Source organism: Nycticebus coucang, chromosome 16 (assembly GCF_027406575.1).
Source record: "Nycticebus coucang isolate mNycCou1 chromosome 16, mNycCou1.pri, whole genome shotgun sequence".
In the NCBI taxonomy this organism is placed as follows: domain Eukaryota; kingdom Metazoa; phylum Chordata; class Mammalia; order Primates; family Lorisidae; genus Nycticebus; species Nycticebus coucang.
In genome coordinates this window covers 54,251,116-54,268,931 of record NC_069795.1, presented here as the reverse complement: position 1 = coordinate 54,268,931, position 17,816 = coordinate 54,251,116, and the positions used below count along the sequence as shown (strand labels likewise).

Here is a 17,816-nt window from a genome sequence, read left to right as displayed (position 1 = left end):
ATTTCTACAAAAATCTTGCTGTCATATTATGATCTATATGAGGTAAATCCAATCCAATTGAACAAACATTTACTGTACAGCTACTATGTCCGAGCACTCATGGCCATGGTGGGGGGAGACAGGGGGACTGCAGAGGTGAATAGTGAGCTTACAATTTAATGAGGTAGAGTACTATGCAATCAACTGACAATCATACATCACCCATGAGATCAGTACCTAGCAGCAAACCTGCCACAGTTAGGGACTCAGTAAGTGTTTGTTGACAGATTAAAGACAGGCTACAAATGGAAGTACAAACAAAGACTTAAGGGAGCATAGCGAACAGAGCCAAACTGGGTTTCAAGGAAGCAGCTGTAGGAGGCTCTGTATGTTTAAGACCCCTGATGGTTAATAAAAGGAGATGTTTGGAAAACTTACGCCCTATAAGCAAAGGCAAAGAGGAGAGAGAGGCTTGGCACATTCCACAATGGTGTGTGACTCAGTAGGAATGGTGAGCACTCGTGGATGGGAAACCGATACAATTATTTGAGGCCATAGTGCAAAGGTCCATGCATGGAGCTGGGACTTGGCATTGCACTCCATGTTTCTCCTTGATTTTACGTGTTATCACTGTTGATAACCTGTAGCCATTATTTTTCTTTATAATTATGTTGAATCAATAATAGTTGTACATCTTTACAGGGCCTGTGTTATAGTTTGATAAAGGCATACAGTGTGAACAAAGCAAATCAGGATCAGTGAGGTATCTATCACCTCAGGCATTTATGCAAACATTTTTAATGTTTGTCTTTCTTGTTAGACTGCAAGTACCATGAGAGTGGTGCCCACGACTTGACTGGTCACTGCTGCACTCACAGTGCCGACCACCAGGCAGCTTCTCTAGCACTCTGGTTAAATGAAGGAAGTTTCTCATCAATTTTAAAAATGCACCATCACATAGAAAAGTGGAGTTTCCTCAGAATATTTGCTTGAATTATCTTCAGGTAATTAGAAGCTCTTATTTCCTAAATAGGTAATTTGCCAGGGAGAAGACAAATGATTTTTAAGGATAATTAGGAACTTGAAAAGTCGTGATAAAAAAATCTACGTGTGCATGAATTGGCAAAATAATACTAGCTGTTTCTTCAGCAAAGGGGAATTTGTAGGCTGGGCATCTTAAGGAGAGGTCTATTCTGCAAACATGTACAGGAATGGGATTGGTGTTTCTCTACTCACTTCTTTCGGTCATCTATGGAAAGGATACAAACCTTGACTTGGTAAATTAAACAAGCTATCAAAGATGAATGAAGAAAACTAAGATTTTTATGCTTTTGTATAATTTAGACTCAAATGCTGATTCACTGACAATACTTTTTTAAGTTTTTGGAAGAGCAACTGAGCCTTAAAACCTAATGTTATAATCTACCCATAAAAATCAAAATGCATTTAAATCTAATTAAATGCACCAACATCTGATTAAACTGTTACACATTTTGTTTAATTTTCCCCCATAATAGCTGATCATCTAGGTATTATGCAGTTTCCACCCAGTTTTTTGCTTTGTTATTCTGCTCTCTAGCCCTCCCGCCTGATCTAGAAGTAATACAAATAAGACTCCTTTTTTTAGAATTCTGCGTGCCTAATATCTCTGCTGATGGTATGGCATCAGCACGTCATACCATCACTAAGGTACTACCTATTGGTTATTAGTCCAAAGATATCATGAACAGTGACATTAGAGAGGATTCCCCCACAGGCAATTCTATCTGCTGGCTATCCTCCCTCACTTCATTATTTTATTTTTGTTCATGGAAAAGACTTGAATAAATGGTCTCATAACCAACTCGTCCTTTAAGGAAAAGTGGCACTAATGTTACACCGAGTGGTCACTGCTTTTCCTCTAACTAGCCCCTGATGGCAGAGACACTGAAAACCTCACGCCATGAATATGGAACAAACAGAGAAACGGCCCAACCGTAAACATGTCTTAACAGTCCACTGTCTTTACAGGGCTCCCAAAGGTACACTTCTAACATCAGACATTCAAAAGCGGCCATCTGGTTGTTTTATTCCCAAGTGTACCCCCTTGGATCGCCCTCCAAGTTTTTTCTCTCTTTTCACATGTTTTTTAAACATTATGGCTCGAGTGAAAGATTTAGAACCTAGAGTTCTGGGCAATTTCTAACGTCTCTTGCTAGTCAGTGGGGTTATTAAAGACCACGTCTAGAGGAAAGCTTAATGAAGGTACTCCTGGGCGCAAAGTACTTGTTAGAAAGTTTCTTCTATATTTCTAAGCAAGATGGGCAAGCAAGATGGGCATTTGCCCAAAGCATACTGTGAATTCTATTTTCACCAAGGTTTAGTGTGAACCACTTTGTACCAGGTACCTCAATAATATGGACTGTCGTGAATACAAAATAAAGAACTGAAGTTAAGGGTCTGTTTTTAAGTAACTCTTTTTCTATCACACCGAATATCTGGAGATCACAAGTAGATTAAAAGTTAATAAAAAGGTATGTTCAAAGCTATTCTGAAGAGATTTTGTTTCCAGAAATTTTCTATCCTTCTATAGGGAGTAAATTCAGTCAATAAGTAACTTTTAATGGTCTCTCCTTCCTCTTCCTCAGAGTCTAGAGTCACTTTCTATTGCCTGGGTTAGGGTAATAATATTAGTCTGTAATAAAAAATGTAATGAAAATGATACTTAATCCACATTTTTCTGGGTCAGCCAGAAACTTCATGAATGTCAAGAATATCTAGATAGTCTCTCAATATATAATTTTTTTTAATTTAATTTTTTTAATTTAATTTTTTTTTTTTTTTTTTTTTTGGTAGAAACAGAGTCTCACTGTACCGCCCTCGGGTAGCATGACGTCACACGGCTCACAGCAGCCTCTAACTCTTGGCCTTACGCAATTCAAATATATAATTTTTTAATAAATAATAAGATCTGAGTTCAGCACCTGTGGCTCAAGTGGCTAAGGCGCCAGCCACATACACCTGAGCTGGCCGGTTCGAATCCAGCCCGGGCCTGCCAAACAACAATGACGGCTGCAACCAAAAAAAAAATCTGTTTGGATAAATAATATCCAAGTGGATTTTTATCAAATACCTAATTTTTTTAAAGATCCACCTGGATATTATTTATCCAAAAGGATCTTATTATTTATTCATTCTTTATACACAAATGGAAGACATTTAGAAAGAGGATGGAAGGTTACCACTGTCAAAAGTTGCGATTATCATATCTATGCAAGGTTTTAACATGGCTTTGAAATTTTGGACCAGTTGTAATTTACTTGAAAAGATAGCTTGACTGCTATCTGAGAGGCCTGCCTTTGAAGGGAAGCTGTAAGGCGCAGTGACTTACAGTGAACTGTGATGGCTGTTGAAGCAATCATGCTTTTTTTGTCTGTCAGGGAGCATTTGTAGTCTCCTGTTGCATTGCGCCTCACGTCTGTCAATGTGTACGTGTTTGAGCTTCTTATTCCTTCAAGCTGTCCCTTTTGACAGAGGCAAAATGTTAGCCAATTACACACGGTAGGTATAATAGTGAGAGCAGTTGTATTTCTTGATGAAGATAGTGTTTTCTCAGATAAGACAAAAAGGTAACGTGTTGCAATGATTGGACAAAAGAAGAACACAGTTTGTTATTAACATACGATTCATGAAGAAGTAACGAGAATTTTGATTCTAAGGAATTTGAGGAGCTAATTTGTATTGTATTGATGACATCTATTTTATTGACGGCATGGCTTTTGTTTGAGTTTTAAAGGAGATTTGTTTTAAATGGTCAACATTTTAGTTTTATATTTGTGCCTTCCCTAATTTAACAAAAAGGTCAGAGGCAGCTTAAATTTCTTTTTTTTTAAAAGAAAATATGACATATAGCTAAACAAAAAGGAAAAATAATAAGGAAGGAAAGTAAGGAAGAAGGAAGGAGAAGAGTGCAAAAAGAAAGGGAGAAAGAAAAAGAGGGGGAAATAAAGAGTAAGAGAAAAGAAAAAACAACAAATTGTATGGTGCCTCATGATCTCATTAATGTACACAGCTATGATTTAATAAAAAAATTTAAAAAACAAAAGAAGTGGAATGGGATTCTCAAACATTAAGGTATGCCAACTTTTCTGGGACTCTTGCCAGCTATATATTATGACCTGTTTTTGTGAATATTTTTAGACCTGATGGGCAAATTACATAAAAAAAAAAAAAAACAAAGAAAAACCAACAAATTAAGATTAGGAAAAATATAAGTAGGAGTATGTTTTAATAAAAAAGATAACCAGCGGATACTGTTGCTAAAAGTGATATGCAAATTTGGCTCTGTTATCCTGATAGCCAAGTGAAAACCTAATTAGTTAGTTTCAATGAGACAAAAATAGCATGTCAATTTATTAGCAGAAACAGAGTTTTCTGTAAATATTTAAGTCTAAAAGAAATTATTATTCTACTCTTCTGAATAATGTACTGAATGACATTCTTAAATATTACTGAGACATAGAGTGGATAAAATTTGTAAACACATTCTTGCAGTAAATACAGTATTGAGTTATATACGGCTTCATTCAAGGTGAAGATCATATCAAATACAAAGCCACAGAACACAACAAGTATCTTCAGACACAACCCTCTCCTAATTTGGCTCCATATGATGACATCCAGAACATATCCTAGAGGAATTTTCCCAAGTATTCTCCATGCATATCGTTACTTTTAGTGATGATACGGATAAAAGGTGAGAAACTGGTGCTTCAAGATTATACCCAAAGACAACAAACAGCCCATGACCTTCATTATTCCATCAAGCTGAATATAACCTGTAACACAACTATTTCTACTTCAGAGGATCAGACATGTGCTCAGGATGACATTGTAGGGAGATTTAGAATCCACACCTGACCATTCGCTGCCCTCAGTTTTCATTTTGGTGTTATCTGCTTCTGAAGAGCAGATACTTATAGCTTATTTAAATAACCAAATCTCGGTTTTTACAGTTACCATTTCTTCTGGGGATGTTTTTTGTTTGTTTGTTTTTGTTTTTGCTTTTTGCTTTGTCTTGAAATCTCTCAACCACCAAAAAAAAAAAGGTAAGAAAATTGGCAGGTGCCAAGAAAACGTTCACAAGAGAATCCCTATGAAGTGTTTTTTTTTTTTTCCCCCATGTATGCACAATTCTTATACCACCCAAAAGTCAAACAACAGGACAAAATGATAGTAGTTGAGCTCTAGTAATACTTAAGCACTTACCGGCAAGTAAAAGAAAAACTCCTCAGGAGGAGGGTTGCCATTTCCTAAGCATTTAAGAGTGATGTTGTCCCCTTCCTTAATGGCAGTTTTTGGTGGGAGCACTTGTATGGTCACCTGCTCGGTAGGATCTGCAAGAGTCACAGACACAAGTTAACTACTTTATTAAGCACCAAATTACTCTGTGCATACAATGTAAATGACTAAATTATACACAATTTTCTCAAGAAGGTAGTACTGGTAATTACTTAAATGTATCTTTTTGGAGAAAGATTGAAGTTAATAGCCACTTGCTACACCAAGTACTATTCTTCGTTAGAGCAAACTATAAGGAAACCCCGTTGCATAAAAATCAATTTCTTCTTGGAAAATGTGTTTCACTGACCATAATTATTTTATGTGTAAAAGACCGATAGGAAAAGATCACACAGTATGATTTTAATATGAGGAAATGAGTATATTACACGCATCTTAAAGTTTGGAAAGACAAAGTCAGCTAGTAAAGTAGCTAGGAGGCACCACTGTATTCATACTACATAATTATAGCTTATATTAAATTTTAAAGATAGACATGAGCTAAACAAGACCAGCAAAGATTTGGCATGAGGGAGAGTAGATCTACTCTCACAAAGACAAATCTTATGAACAGAGGGAGACCCTTAACACAGAAAATAGGATTTCAAATGTATTGTAATTCTGTCCTGTTCACTGCAGCCAAGATGCATCTTTCATTCCATTTTGCTCATATTTATGGAGACAATAGGGCTAAAGGGTATTCTTTAGTATAGAGAACTGCTCGACAGTAGAATGCTAAAGAAATTAAAGGCTGACTACAGTGAACCACAACTAGCAAATAGGAAATAGAAAGAGGTGGTGGTGGCAGTTATAAACGACCCACTTCTTAACTTATCCATTTGTTGTACAGCAGAATGATATGATGAACCATGGATTTCGAAATCATATGATGCAAAGCGTTTTTTTTTAGTGAATATTTTCCACAAGACTTACTAACTATTGAAATATATTTCTGTTTCAAACTAGTGGCAGTAAGAATTATCTACAAAGAACTTTTTGGTTGTTAGCAAATGCAGTGAAACAAAGTGGTAGTTTGGAGGGCGTTTTTATATCTCTTGTAACTTATTTATTTTTCTACAATTAAAATTAAGTGCAGAAAAACCTTAGGAGGGTTATTATAAATTGCTTCTCTGCCTTTTCTCTGTGAAAAGGCATCTCTGAGTATTTGCCCAGAGCATTCTGAGGCTAAATAGCGATTTGGTTTAATAAACTTCTACTTTGTTTTTCTAGATTCGCCTGAGGTAGTTTCCCAAGCAGCAGTTCCTAGTAAAGTCGGAAAGTGAGTAAAGTGTGATTCTGGTGCTCCACGGACCTTCCATTTCTGAGCCTCTCTCACTCTCTTACCTGGTCCTCCTCTAACACGCAGATTGGACAAGTACCATATCATGTCACACGTCTCTGATCAAGGCTGCCACCATGGCAGCCAAGGATCCAATCTGTCTGACTTCCTGTATTTCAAAACTCCCTTTCCCTACATTCCTTTTCCAAGAGGCTTTGCACAATTATAAAGAACTAAACTGTCACCCAAGGGTTAACACAACACGTGTGTTTCAAAGTTCCCCCTGGATGTCTGTGAACATGCCTCCATGGTCTCCTGTTCTCCCTTGCCTCTGGCTTTAGATTTTCCTCTGCCTGTAGGTAAACCCTCACCGGGCCCGTTACTCTGGCCTTCTTTGTCTTCTCCTATCCACTTAATCACTAAGTCTTGATGATCAGGACTTCACAATACGTTTTCATCTGATTCGCACTTCTGTTCCCACTGTCACCTCTCTAGCCCATGCCCTAATCGACCTACACCTGCCATCACATTTCATTTGATGCCTCACCTTGAGCTCCCTACTTTCTGTTCCTTTATAAATACATTTCCTTTGATTCATTTTCCTGAAGGAGTGCATGGAATATTAAAATTATATTCAAAATCCTTCAAACATGCTTAGTACATAAAGATTCCAAATAAAAACAATCTGCAAATTGGTAGCTATAGCTTGGCTTGAACCTAGCGTAAGTGATCTTATATTTCACTACTCTACACAATCCCCTACTCTACATAATAACCAAAAGACTACTCAAATTTCCTTCCTTCCCTCTGTCCATTTATCCTTCTACACAGTCATTTATCCATTTGTTTAGCATCTATTTTTGTGCAAGCACCAAGGGCTGGAATTTCAAAGTTGAAAACGGCTTATTTCCTGCCTCAATGAACCTTCACTCTATTTATGAAGACACTAAAGTTGTCACTGAGAAATTTTAATTACAGCAATAAAACACTATCACGTTTGTGCTTTAGAAAAATATTTCTGCCAGCAGCTTGAGGGGCAGTTTGTTTGGGGATGAGCAGATAGGAGGAATAATATTTTGGAATTCACTACAGAAAGATAGGCAGTAAGAAATGAGGTCATAAACTTAGGCAGTGCCAGAAGGCAGAAAACAGATAAACACAAAATTAAAGAGTTAGATTCTCAAAAACGTCATTACTAATTGAATACGGTAAGGAGGGAACAGGTTAGTGTGCCTCGTTCTTGAGTTTTCTCAAGATAAACTTTTATTTTTTCTTGAATTTACTCTTCTGTCCTTTACATTGAATGCTCTCCTTCTCTTAAAGTCTTCCTAGAGCAATGCTTCCACAAGAGTGGTGCTCAGAGGAACAGCATTCGCATTACTGGGAAATTTGTTATAAATGTACAGAATCAAGCAACTCTTCTAACTTACTGGATCAGAAACTCAAGGGAGAGGTCCAGCACTTGGTGTCCTAATAAGTCCTTCACATTTTTCTGATACACAGTAGAGTCTGAGGATCCCTGTCATAGAGCACCTGATCTTTCAGACTCTTTACAGAGTCCTCAGGCACTTACTACTTGCCGCCTTTCATCGACTATTCCCTTCTAAGTATCTTACTTCTCTATTGGAGCAGCAAACTCCTTGAACGTCAGGATCATGTCAAACCTCTTTGTGTCTTCACCCTGAATCCCAGCACTACACACGTGGTGCGTTCTCAAAAGCCTTGGCAAGTGGACCCTACATGGCCAGCGTGGTAACATCATTTCTTAAACATTCAAGGATTAATGTCTCTGCCTACCCACTTCCACGTGTCAGACACTCACATATATTCTTGTTCTTTCCCATGTCAATTCTACAGTTCTTTTGGCTTATCTGGATCTGTCTTATAGACCTACACTTACAACTGACATGGCTTATTTCCAATTGAATATTTTGAACAGAAAAATTTCTGTTCTACAGAAAAATTTTTGAACAGAAAAATATTTTGAACAGAAAAATTTCTGTTCTACAATTCTTTTGGCTTATCGTGATCTGTCTTATAGACCTGCACTTACAACTGACATGGCTTCTTTCCAATTGAATATTTTGAACAGAAAAATTTCCATGTTCTATTTTTACTTAAAGAAATAACAGTTTGATGTTATATAAGTTATACATGATAAAATAGTCTTTTTCTTACTTCCCCCCCCCCTTTTTTAGTTTCAGGTTAATGTGAGGGTACAAAGACCTAGGTTATAATATTTGCATTTATTACGTAGAGTCCTTCTTGTAGTCGTGTCCCACACCCAAGAGGTGTGCCATGCACCCTTACATTGTGCCCATTAAGTGGGAAGACACCAATCCCCTCATCTCCCCTCTTCTCCCTTCCTTGTTCCTTCTCCTCCCAACTTGAATTGAATTGAATTTTTCTCTTATGTGACGTGCATTATTAGATCATCTGCTGGCTTCATATTAGTCATGAGTACATGGGATATTTAGTTTTCCATTTTTATGATACTTTACTGTGGAGAATGTGTTTCATCTCCATATAGGTTAATACAGAAGATGTAAAGTCACCAACTTTTACAGCTGAATAGTACTCCATGGTGTACATATACCACAATTAGTTAATCCATTATGAGGTTGATCGTCATTTAGGCTGTTTCCACATCTTGGCAATTGTAAATTGGGCTGTGATAAACAATCTAGTGCAAATGTATTTATGATAGAATTATTTTTTTCTTCTCAGTAGATGCCTAGTAATGGGATTGAGGGATCACACAGGAGGTTTACTTTGAGTTCTTTGAGGATTCTCCATACTTCTTTTCGAAGAGGCTGTATTTGTTTGTAGTCCCATGATTAGGGAAAAAGTGTTTCCCTTTCTCCACATCAACACCAGCATCTGCAGCTTTGGGACTTTGTGATGTGGGCTATTCTCACTGGGGTTTGGTGATATCTCAGTAATTTCCCACTTTTAAATCAAGTTGAAACTTATTTACCTAGTTTAAGGCAAAGCAACCCCTTAATATGAGGGTAAGTTTGGAATTTCAGTTTTGTTCCCAAATAAGATTTTTGCCTTATGCCACCAAAGTAGAAATATACGTAGAAGAAATAAAAATTTCCAAGGGCTCAGAAAATATTTCTGCCTTTTTTTTCCAGAAGTGATGTAGAAGTACTAGGTTATTCTAGAACACAAAGCAAGTTATAAGAATTTTTTGATTCATTATAAATAGTAATAAAATATCCTTTATTGCATCCCCCCCATTGAAAAATATCCAGCTCTTCTGTTTACGTAATGATGATGGTCATATAGTTAGTAATGGCAGCAGTACTCAATACTGAGCATTTAATGTGTGATGCAGTTAGTTATCTTAGATTTGTGATTTTACTTGATCTCTATAACAAGACTACATGTTGGGTGTTATATTTTTCCATTCAAGATAAGAAAACTGAGATCTAGTGTAATTAAGCTACTTTTAAAGAAATATACAGTAATTGACAGCACTGAGCATGGAACACCAGCATCTTTGTTTTTCATCATTGGATTATTTTGGCATCTGTCTTACAAGAAAGAATAGCACAGTGGAGAAGATTCTATTCCAATTTCTATGGCTAATTTAGGGCGAGTCATTGTGTCTCACTTTAATGCTATGTAAAACAATGGAGTTAGAACAGGTGACCACAAAGATTCCTTTGCATTCTAATATTCTGTTTCAAATCTATGATGTAGCTAACAACAGCAGCTTGGAGTACAACATTCTACCTAAGTTAAGAAACTGATCTCATTATTTACATAAATCTCTTCATTAAAATAGTAATCCCTTATTTAGAAAGCCAGTCAGTCATAAGTCGTATTTGTCTATTATTCATTCAGAAAGTGATCGGAAGGTACTTTGAGTTTTTAAAATATGCATGGCAGTGTGCCAGGGCTGAGACTACCAGAAGGAACTGACCAAGTTAAAAATTTTATCTTTAAGGAACTTAACATCTAGCAGAATACAAAAGAGATGCTCATAAATCAGAGAATGAAAGATATTATAAGATGAATAAGCATTTAATCTATAGGTTTCACAAGGAAGTTGTGATTTTGGTGCCATGGAGACGGAGTGAGGGTTGGAAGCAGAATTCAAAGAGCAATTGCATTGGGACTTTCAAAATTATTAGCATTTGAATATTATTTCCAATACATTAAATTACGTGATTGTATATTGAGTTACTTACAGTAAATATCAAAGACGGCTTGCTCAGAATGGATTGTTTTCTGTCCAGTTGGTCCATAATATGTCACTGAGCAAGTGAATGGCACTTGTACATCAGCCTTGGTTGTCTTGTACTCCAGGGATGAAGTCATAGTATAGAGCTGAGTAACTGGGTCCATTTGCTTTGTAAAAATTATGACCACCGCTTGAAGAAGATAAAGAATGCTAATGAAAGGATCTTTCATTGGCCAACCATAACCTTAATTAAACATTACAACACCTTTAAGAAGTGGCTTGGTCCTTCTAACTGTATTTAATGGTAGAGAGAATTGACAGGCAGGGAGGTACGATGTCTTTGCAAAACCATAAATCAGAGACACAGAAATAGAATCCTGGAATCTCATCTCCCACTTACTTTAATTAACTTCTAGAACATGCCATATACAGAAGTAATTTTCTCTGCTCTTTTTTTTTTTTAACACAAGCACTAAAAATGATGTTTAAATAAATTGCTTAATAATTGAGTGGATATATAACAATGTAGGGAGTCGTAGATCAGAAGAGGCAGCCCACTTAGATCCTAGATATTTTAAAGAATGTCCAGAAAAGAGAAAATCAAAACAGGTGGTCTGAATTTACTGCCCGCCTCAGACCTACCTCCGTCAAGGGGTTGCAGCACTTTGCCGCTTCTGTACCATGTGATGTTGCCATCTGGATAGCTGTCTTCTGAAATGCAGTCACCCAACTGCAAAATAAAAAGGAAATGCTATTACCTTTGTTCAATCAGGAAATGCCAGTTTGGCGGCCTCAGAATTCTCAGGCAATGAAAAGTTATTCCAAAGGTTTCTAGACCCATGTATTTTTAACACTAAGGAGTGAATACATGTTCTCTAGTACAAAACAAATGTCTTCCACATAAAAATACAGTCTTTCTCATTTTGGTGAAATAGATGCTTCCACTACATGAATTTGTATCCATTTAAAAGCACTACTAATTTTATTTTGAAACTATTTTTTTTTAACATTAGATAATGTTTTATGACTATATTAACATTGATTATTACCAGGTTTTACAGATCTTCATGTGCAAGAATCATTCACAATGTTAAAACAGGTCTTCCTCTCCAGATTCATAACACATATATATTTTAGACTGTACATATGTACTTAACATGCTATATAACCTCCATCGCTTTCTTCAACATATTTCTATTTTAATGTTCAGTGTTTACCAAATAATATTATGCAATAACATTTAATTTGACTCAAAGGACTTCAAACTTGGGTTCCTCCTCCTCCAATCCTGCCATGGAAAATTGAGATATTTTAGTTAGTGAAGATGAGACTATTATTTAATTGATATGCCCAAATATGGAGCTCCAACTTCCACACACACCTCTGCTAATGTGATTGCTCAGATCTGATCTTCTCACATGTTTACTTCAACCTTTCAGTTATTTAATTTGCCAGTGAAGTCCAAACTTCCTACATAACATATACAACCTGTCATGATCCAGCCTCTTTTCACCTCTCTAGATTTATCCCTTACTGACCTTTCTTCCTTTTTGTCTTAGCACCCAGAGTTTCGGCACTGCTAAACCTTGCAGTTTCCTAAACGTACCATCCTCTTCACGTCCTGCTGTTTCATATTGTTGGAAAGTCCTTTTTATCTTTGGCCTGGAGAAAATCTACTCACCTTATATGACTCTATCACATATCCAGTTCATTCAAATAAGAAAGACCTCCCTTTTGAAATGACCCCATCTTCCTTGATGTCCCTTTGGTCACAAGAGACAGGGGTCACAATGTCCTCCATGTGCCACGTGCATACATTCTGATTGGCACCTGCAACACTGTCAACTCCACAACAGCAAAATCTATTTCATCTGCTCTGACATCAGCGGCTCAAAGAAGGCACTTAACACCAAGCCCAGTACAGGTAGCAATCAAATCAATAATTGGTTTGATTTAAGCATTCCACATTGTATATCAAATCATCACATTGTACCCTATAAATGTATGTAGTTATGATTAATAAAAAATTAAATTAAAAAAACCCAAATCTTACCTTTTTTAGCTGCTCTGTCTCAAGAAATGGTGCCTTGTTTACAATTTCAGGTTTTGATGGTTGCTCTAAAGTTAAGTAGAGACAGGTTTTAAGCCCACATGCAAGGGAAACAAAGACACATCTGATTTGGTTTATAGCAACTATAATTCATTTATCCCAAACAGAAGAACGTGCAGTAGAATGAAAACAGATTTCACCAGACATTCTGGATTTAGGTAATCTGGCAGGTCAACCCCTTCTAAATATTTGTTTAGCATCATAAATAGTACTTTCAGTACTTATAACTCCTCAGAATAAAACATCTATAATACTTTCTAATGCTTTATAAGTGGTGAATATGGATATGATAGCGAAACAGAGTTTAATGTACTTTATAGAATATATTATTACTAATTGATTACTATGAGCATTTTATACTTATCAGTAACTTCCAACTCATTGGTGATGATGTTATTTTACATGAATCAGAATCACAAAGTTACTTGTTTAAAATGAAGTTTTCTGAACCCATAGTGGCCTACTGAATCTGGGGAAAATGCCATAAATTTACATTTTTAACAAGTCCTTAGGAGTTCTTGGGCACAACAAAGTTGAAGATGCATTGTTCTAATATCATGGAAAATAGAAAACTAGTTAAGAAACATTGAAGCCCAAACTTCCTAAATAGCTCAAACTTTATCTCTTAAGTCACAATATGAAGCTATAAGAATTTTTTTCTAATTTGGAAGCTGATATGATGGGCAGAAACATTTTAAATGCAGGAAAATTCTATAAACAAATTCTACTGTAAGCTTCAAGAGCAATTTCTTATTTTACAAATTTTAAGTGATTTTGTTCATAGCTCCTATTTTCTATAGTTGATGGATTTTTTTGCTTTTTAAATGGCTCCAACAATTAGTGTACAGAAAACATGTATCATTAATACCTCTTTGTCACTGATTTTTGAGTTGCATGGACCAAAAATGTTTCATTTTCATGCAAAGATACAAACAGATCTTTTTCTTATATAGTCATATTGTGTATCATGTCTAGTATTTTTCATTTGATTATAACACTAAGCTAAATTGTCTTTTTTATAATTATTACTCAATTTGGAATTAATTTATCAGACAGGTTACCTGCCCAGACCATTACAGAAAACCAAGAAAAATGCCAATAAGTGTTTGGGGTAGCAAAATGGAGACCAAAAGACTCTATTAAAAAATGTAACCTTCGGGCGGTGCCTGTGGCTCAGTCGGTAGGGCGCCGGCCCCATATACCAAGGGTGGCGGGTTCAGGCCTGGCCCCGGCCAAACTGTTGTGGTGGGCGCCTGTAGTCCCAGCTACTCGGGAGGCTGAGGCAAGAGAATCGCTTGGGCCCAGGAGTTGGAGGTTGCTGTGAGCTGTGTGAGGTCACGGCACTCTACCAAGGGCCATAAAGTGAGACACTGTCTCTAAAAACAAAAAAAAAAAAAAAAAAGGGAACCTTCTTCAGGTTATTGTCTAGAGTTCATTTCCTTTTTGTAAGTATGTTTTATATCAGAAATAAGAATAATGAATAGCACTAATAAATCCTTGTAGGTGTTGAATTCATGAACTTTAATTATAGGAGGGCCTGTTTACTATTAATTCCAGGAATATAATTCCACTAATACAATTTTCACAATGATGATTATCTAGTTCCCAAACACGCTGATTGGAAACAAAGCATAGGGGAGATAGAACAAGAAAAAAATAAATATAGAAGAATAGAAAGGCAAAACAGAGATAACAAACAGTAAGTGACTTACCTGACCACCTGATTATAGGAAGAGGAACAAAAAATTATAAAACACTGACCCAAACCCCCCCTCAATGTAGACACCAGTTTCTGGGGAACTTATGGTGTAGGGGGTTAAAGTCTTCTATGTTATTAGTAAACCTTGATTTTGATATATTATAATGCTTATAAATAAAACCCCGAATTATTGATAAAACATTAAATTCCCTTGGAACCTCTTTCTAAAAGGCAATATCTAATAAATTTGAAAGAAAAAGGAATCAAAATATTGAAATAAAAGAAAAATTCGTGGAGCTTATGTAAGTAAGCCAAGTTTTTTTGGAAGCTAAATTTGATTTTGGTGACATCCTCTCTGAGAGTGCAATAGACATAAGATATTAAACTAATTTATGTGTCCAATCAAAAGTTAAAAATAATAGGAAAAAAGGACAAATGGTTCTTAGTTTCTCGTTCAGTAGTATTATGTCTGAAATATGTGAAGATATTTGAAAATTTTCTAAATAAATTTAGGTTTTAAATACAAAGAGTGGATGAGAAGCTTTGCCAAGCTTCACTACTTTACAGTTCACCAAAGTAAGACACCAAAATAGCTGGGCACACATTCACTTCCTCTGATATCAAATGTATATTTCTATTTGTAAACCTTGCATTTTATCAATGGACACATAACCATAAACCCTTGGTCTATCACACGTGGTCAGGTATATTTTATTTCCACAAATATTTTATATGAAATGCAACTGTAGCAAACCCAGGAAACTTGATAAAAGAAAGATTAAAGTTCAGTCCCCTTTACATTATTACTCATGTTTCTATTGAAGAGAGTCAAAGTGAGTATTGAATATAATGATAATATCTATTGCATTTGCTTGAGTTCTTTTCTCCTTAAACTTTTGTTTCAAACCCTCTATATTAACTCCATATTTTGTATGTAATTTTCTATTACGTTGTAACAATTGATGGCTATTAGTTCAAGGGCTATAAAAGTGGACATCTACTATTTTAGCAAAATTGCATATTAATTCTAAAGTGTTTTTTTAAATTTATATGATTATATCTTAATAGGATTCAAGGATTCGTAACCAATTGAAAGGAAATGTCACAAATTTACATACATTATTAAACTACTTTAGTCAAGAGCACTAATTTAAGCCCAATTTTTCTTTTGGACCTTCTTGACTGTTTCCTTAAATCACTCAACTGAATATCAAATGGGAGAGCCGTGCTTTAGTTCATTTTCCTCATTTTTGCTGACTTGGCTATTGTAATTGCAGTATTAGGAGCTAAATTATCACAAAGCCACAGTATAACAGTTTAAAATTATAAAATAGGAAGATCAAAAAAAATTCAAATATTTCCTATAGATCTGATGTTACTTTACCGGAGTGGGTGTTTATACTGGGGGAGAGGGGCTGACACTCACTGCAGCATAGGCCAGTATCTATACAAATGGCATACAGTGTTAAGACTTACATGAATTTCTTTCTTAACAAAATAAATTGTAGATTTCACTAATATCCCTAAGGTCTAATCATATATAATTAAAGGCTAAGCTACATTTAATATTTAGTGCAACTTGAACCATTTTATAAATAACCTTACTTTCCTCTTCACTTTGCTTTTTGTTTTGTTTAGCTAGAGAATTACTTGGGAGATTCTTACACTGGGGAAGAAGGAAACTGTGGTAAGGGGATTGGGAGTTCAGGAAGAAATATACTAAACTAGATATCTCCTTTTGCTCTAATACCATACCTATTATCAGTGAGTGCTATGAACATTACCATTCAGAGAAACTAAAAATCAACCACCAACTAAAAGCTGTTGGCAGCTGTTAGCTGTTTTTTGACATCTAGCCATTTCACAGCCACAGCAATGAAGGCAAAGATGCTTTACATAACACACAGCGCACTAGCATTGCCATCAAGAACCGCAAACAGAGCCCGGGCAACATAGTGAGACCCTGTCTCTACGAAAAGTAAGACCAATTAGCCATGCTGAGTGGCACACACCAGTTGTCCCAGCTCCGCAGGCGTTTGAGAATCTGAACTAAGAATCCCACCCCTGCACTCTAGTCTGGCTGGAAACAGAGCAAGTCTGTCTCAAAACAAGCAAACGAAGCAACACACAGACACAGGAGGTAGCTCGGTTGGATAAGGGAGAAGAGCAAGAAAAAGCAGAAAGATGCGGGGTTACGTTGACTCAGGAGTGCGTTCCTCAGTACTCTGTCAGCATTCACCCCTCCTAAAGCCTGAGGTATTTTAGCTAAACTATTGTGTCCATGGAGCCATGATATATTTCTCTCTCTCCTCCTGAGATGAGAAAACAGTATTTCCTACATTGAAAGAATCAACATGAAAGACATAGCATAGTTTTCATTTGTGAAACAGGTCATTTCTGTTTCCTTCTCTCCCCACCCCCTCCCAAATCCAAATTTGCTCAGGTTAAAAGACTTTCAGGAGGTGGGTGGGAGGAGAGATTGTCAGTCTGATAAAGCATTGGCAACAGTACCCAAATGAAAGGTACCCACGTAAAAGCTCTGAAATATCTCTGCGTGAAGCCAACACAGCCCATAACCTTGAGGAGAATGGGCACTCAGGCACGTCAGGCCGTGCGTCCGGGCACAGCCCTGCCGCAATAATACCACAGAGCACCACCGGAGCAGAAGAGACGGGCAGACTGGCACGGATGGCGGTTTTCACACGCTTTATTAGAGCTGGAGCTTCCCTCATCCCTACTCCCCCCCCCCACCATTAACAAATTATTATGAAAAGCTTTGAAATATTGAATGGAAAGAATTCTAGTTAATCAAGCAGAAGCAGCACCTAACCCTTCTCCTCCCTCCTCATTAGCTCCTGAAGAGGGTGGGAAAACCTCCCATCTAATCCAAAGCGTTCATTTTTGTCATAAAGAGGAACTCTTAGTCCCAGACTTGTGAATGACTTGCTCAGGGTTGGAAATTAGAAGCAGAGCTGACAAATCAAGGTCTTCTGGTGAGCAGCTCAGCGATTTTCCATTCACCGCCCATGGCCATCTGGCTCTCTGGGACCCATTTGACCTCTGAGCCTTTTGGACAATCACTGGGATGAGGATGTGGGAACTTTTTAAGGTCTACACTTGCTTCTGAATGGTTTTATTAACCCTAAGTGTGTATTACACACAAACACTTTGATTTTGATGCAATTCAACTGCACACCCACACCTACACACAGCTGCTTAGTGGTGAGAAGCAGGCCAC

At 36.7% G+C, this 17,816-nt stretch overlaps 1 protein-coding gene across 3 annotated transcripts in view; it reads right to left on the bottom strand.

Annotated features, from left to right (window-relative positions):
- ALCAM (activated leukocyte cell adhesion molecule) overlaps positions 1–17,816 on the bottom strand; it is a 205,225-nt gene that overhangs the window by 35,126 nt on the left and 152,283 nt on the right. For all 3 annotated transcript variants that reach the window (XM_053564320.1, XM_053564318.1, XM_053564319.1), the window contains exons 4-8: positions 12,823–12,887; positions 11,412–11,499; positions 10,777–10,959; positions 5,227–5,354; positions 3,350–3,482 (exon numbers count right to left, since the gene is read on the bottom strand). In XM_053564320.1, the coding sequence (XP_053420295.1) occupies positions 3,350–3,482; positions 5,227–5,354; positions 10,777–10,959; positions 11,412–11,499; positions 12,823–12,887 (597 nt within the window). The remainder of the gene's footprint in view (positions 1–3,349; positions 3,483–5,226; positions 5,355–10,776; positions 10,960–11,411; positions 11,500–12,822; positions 12,888–17,816) is intronic.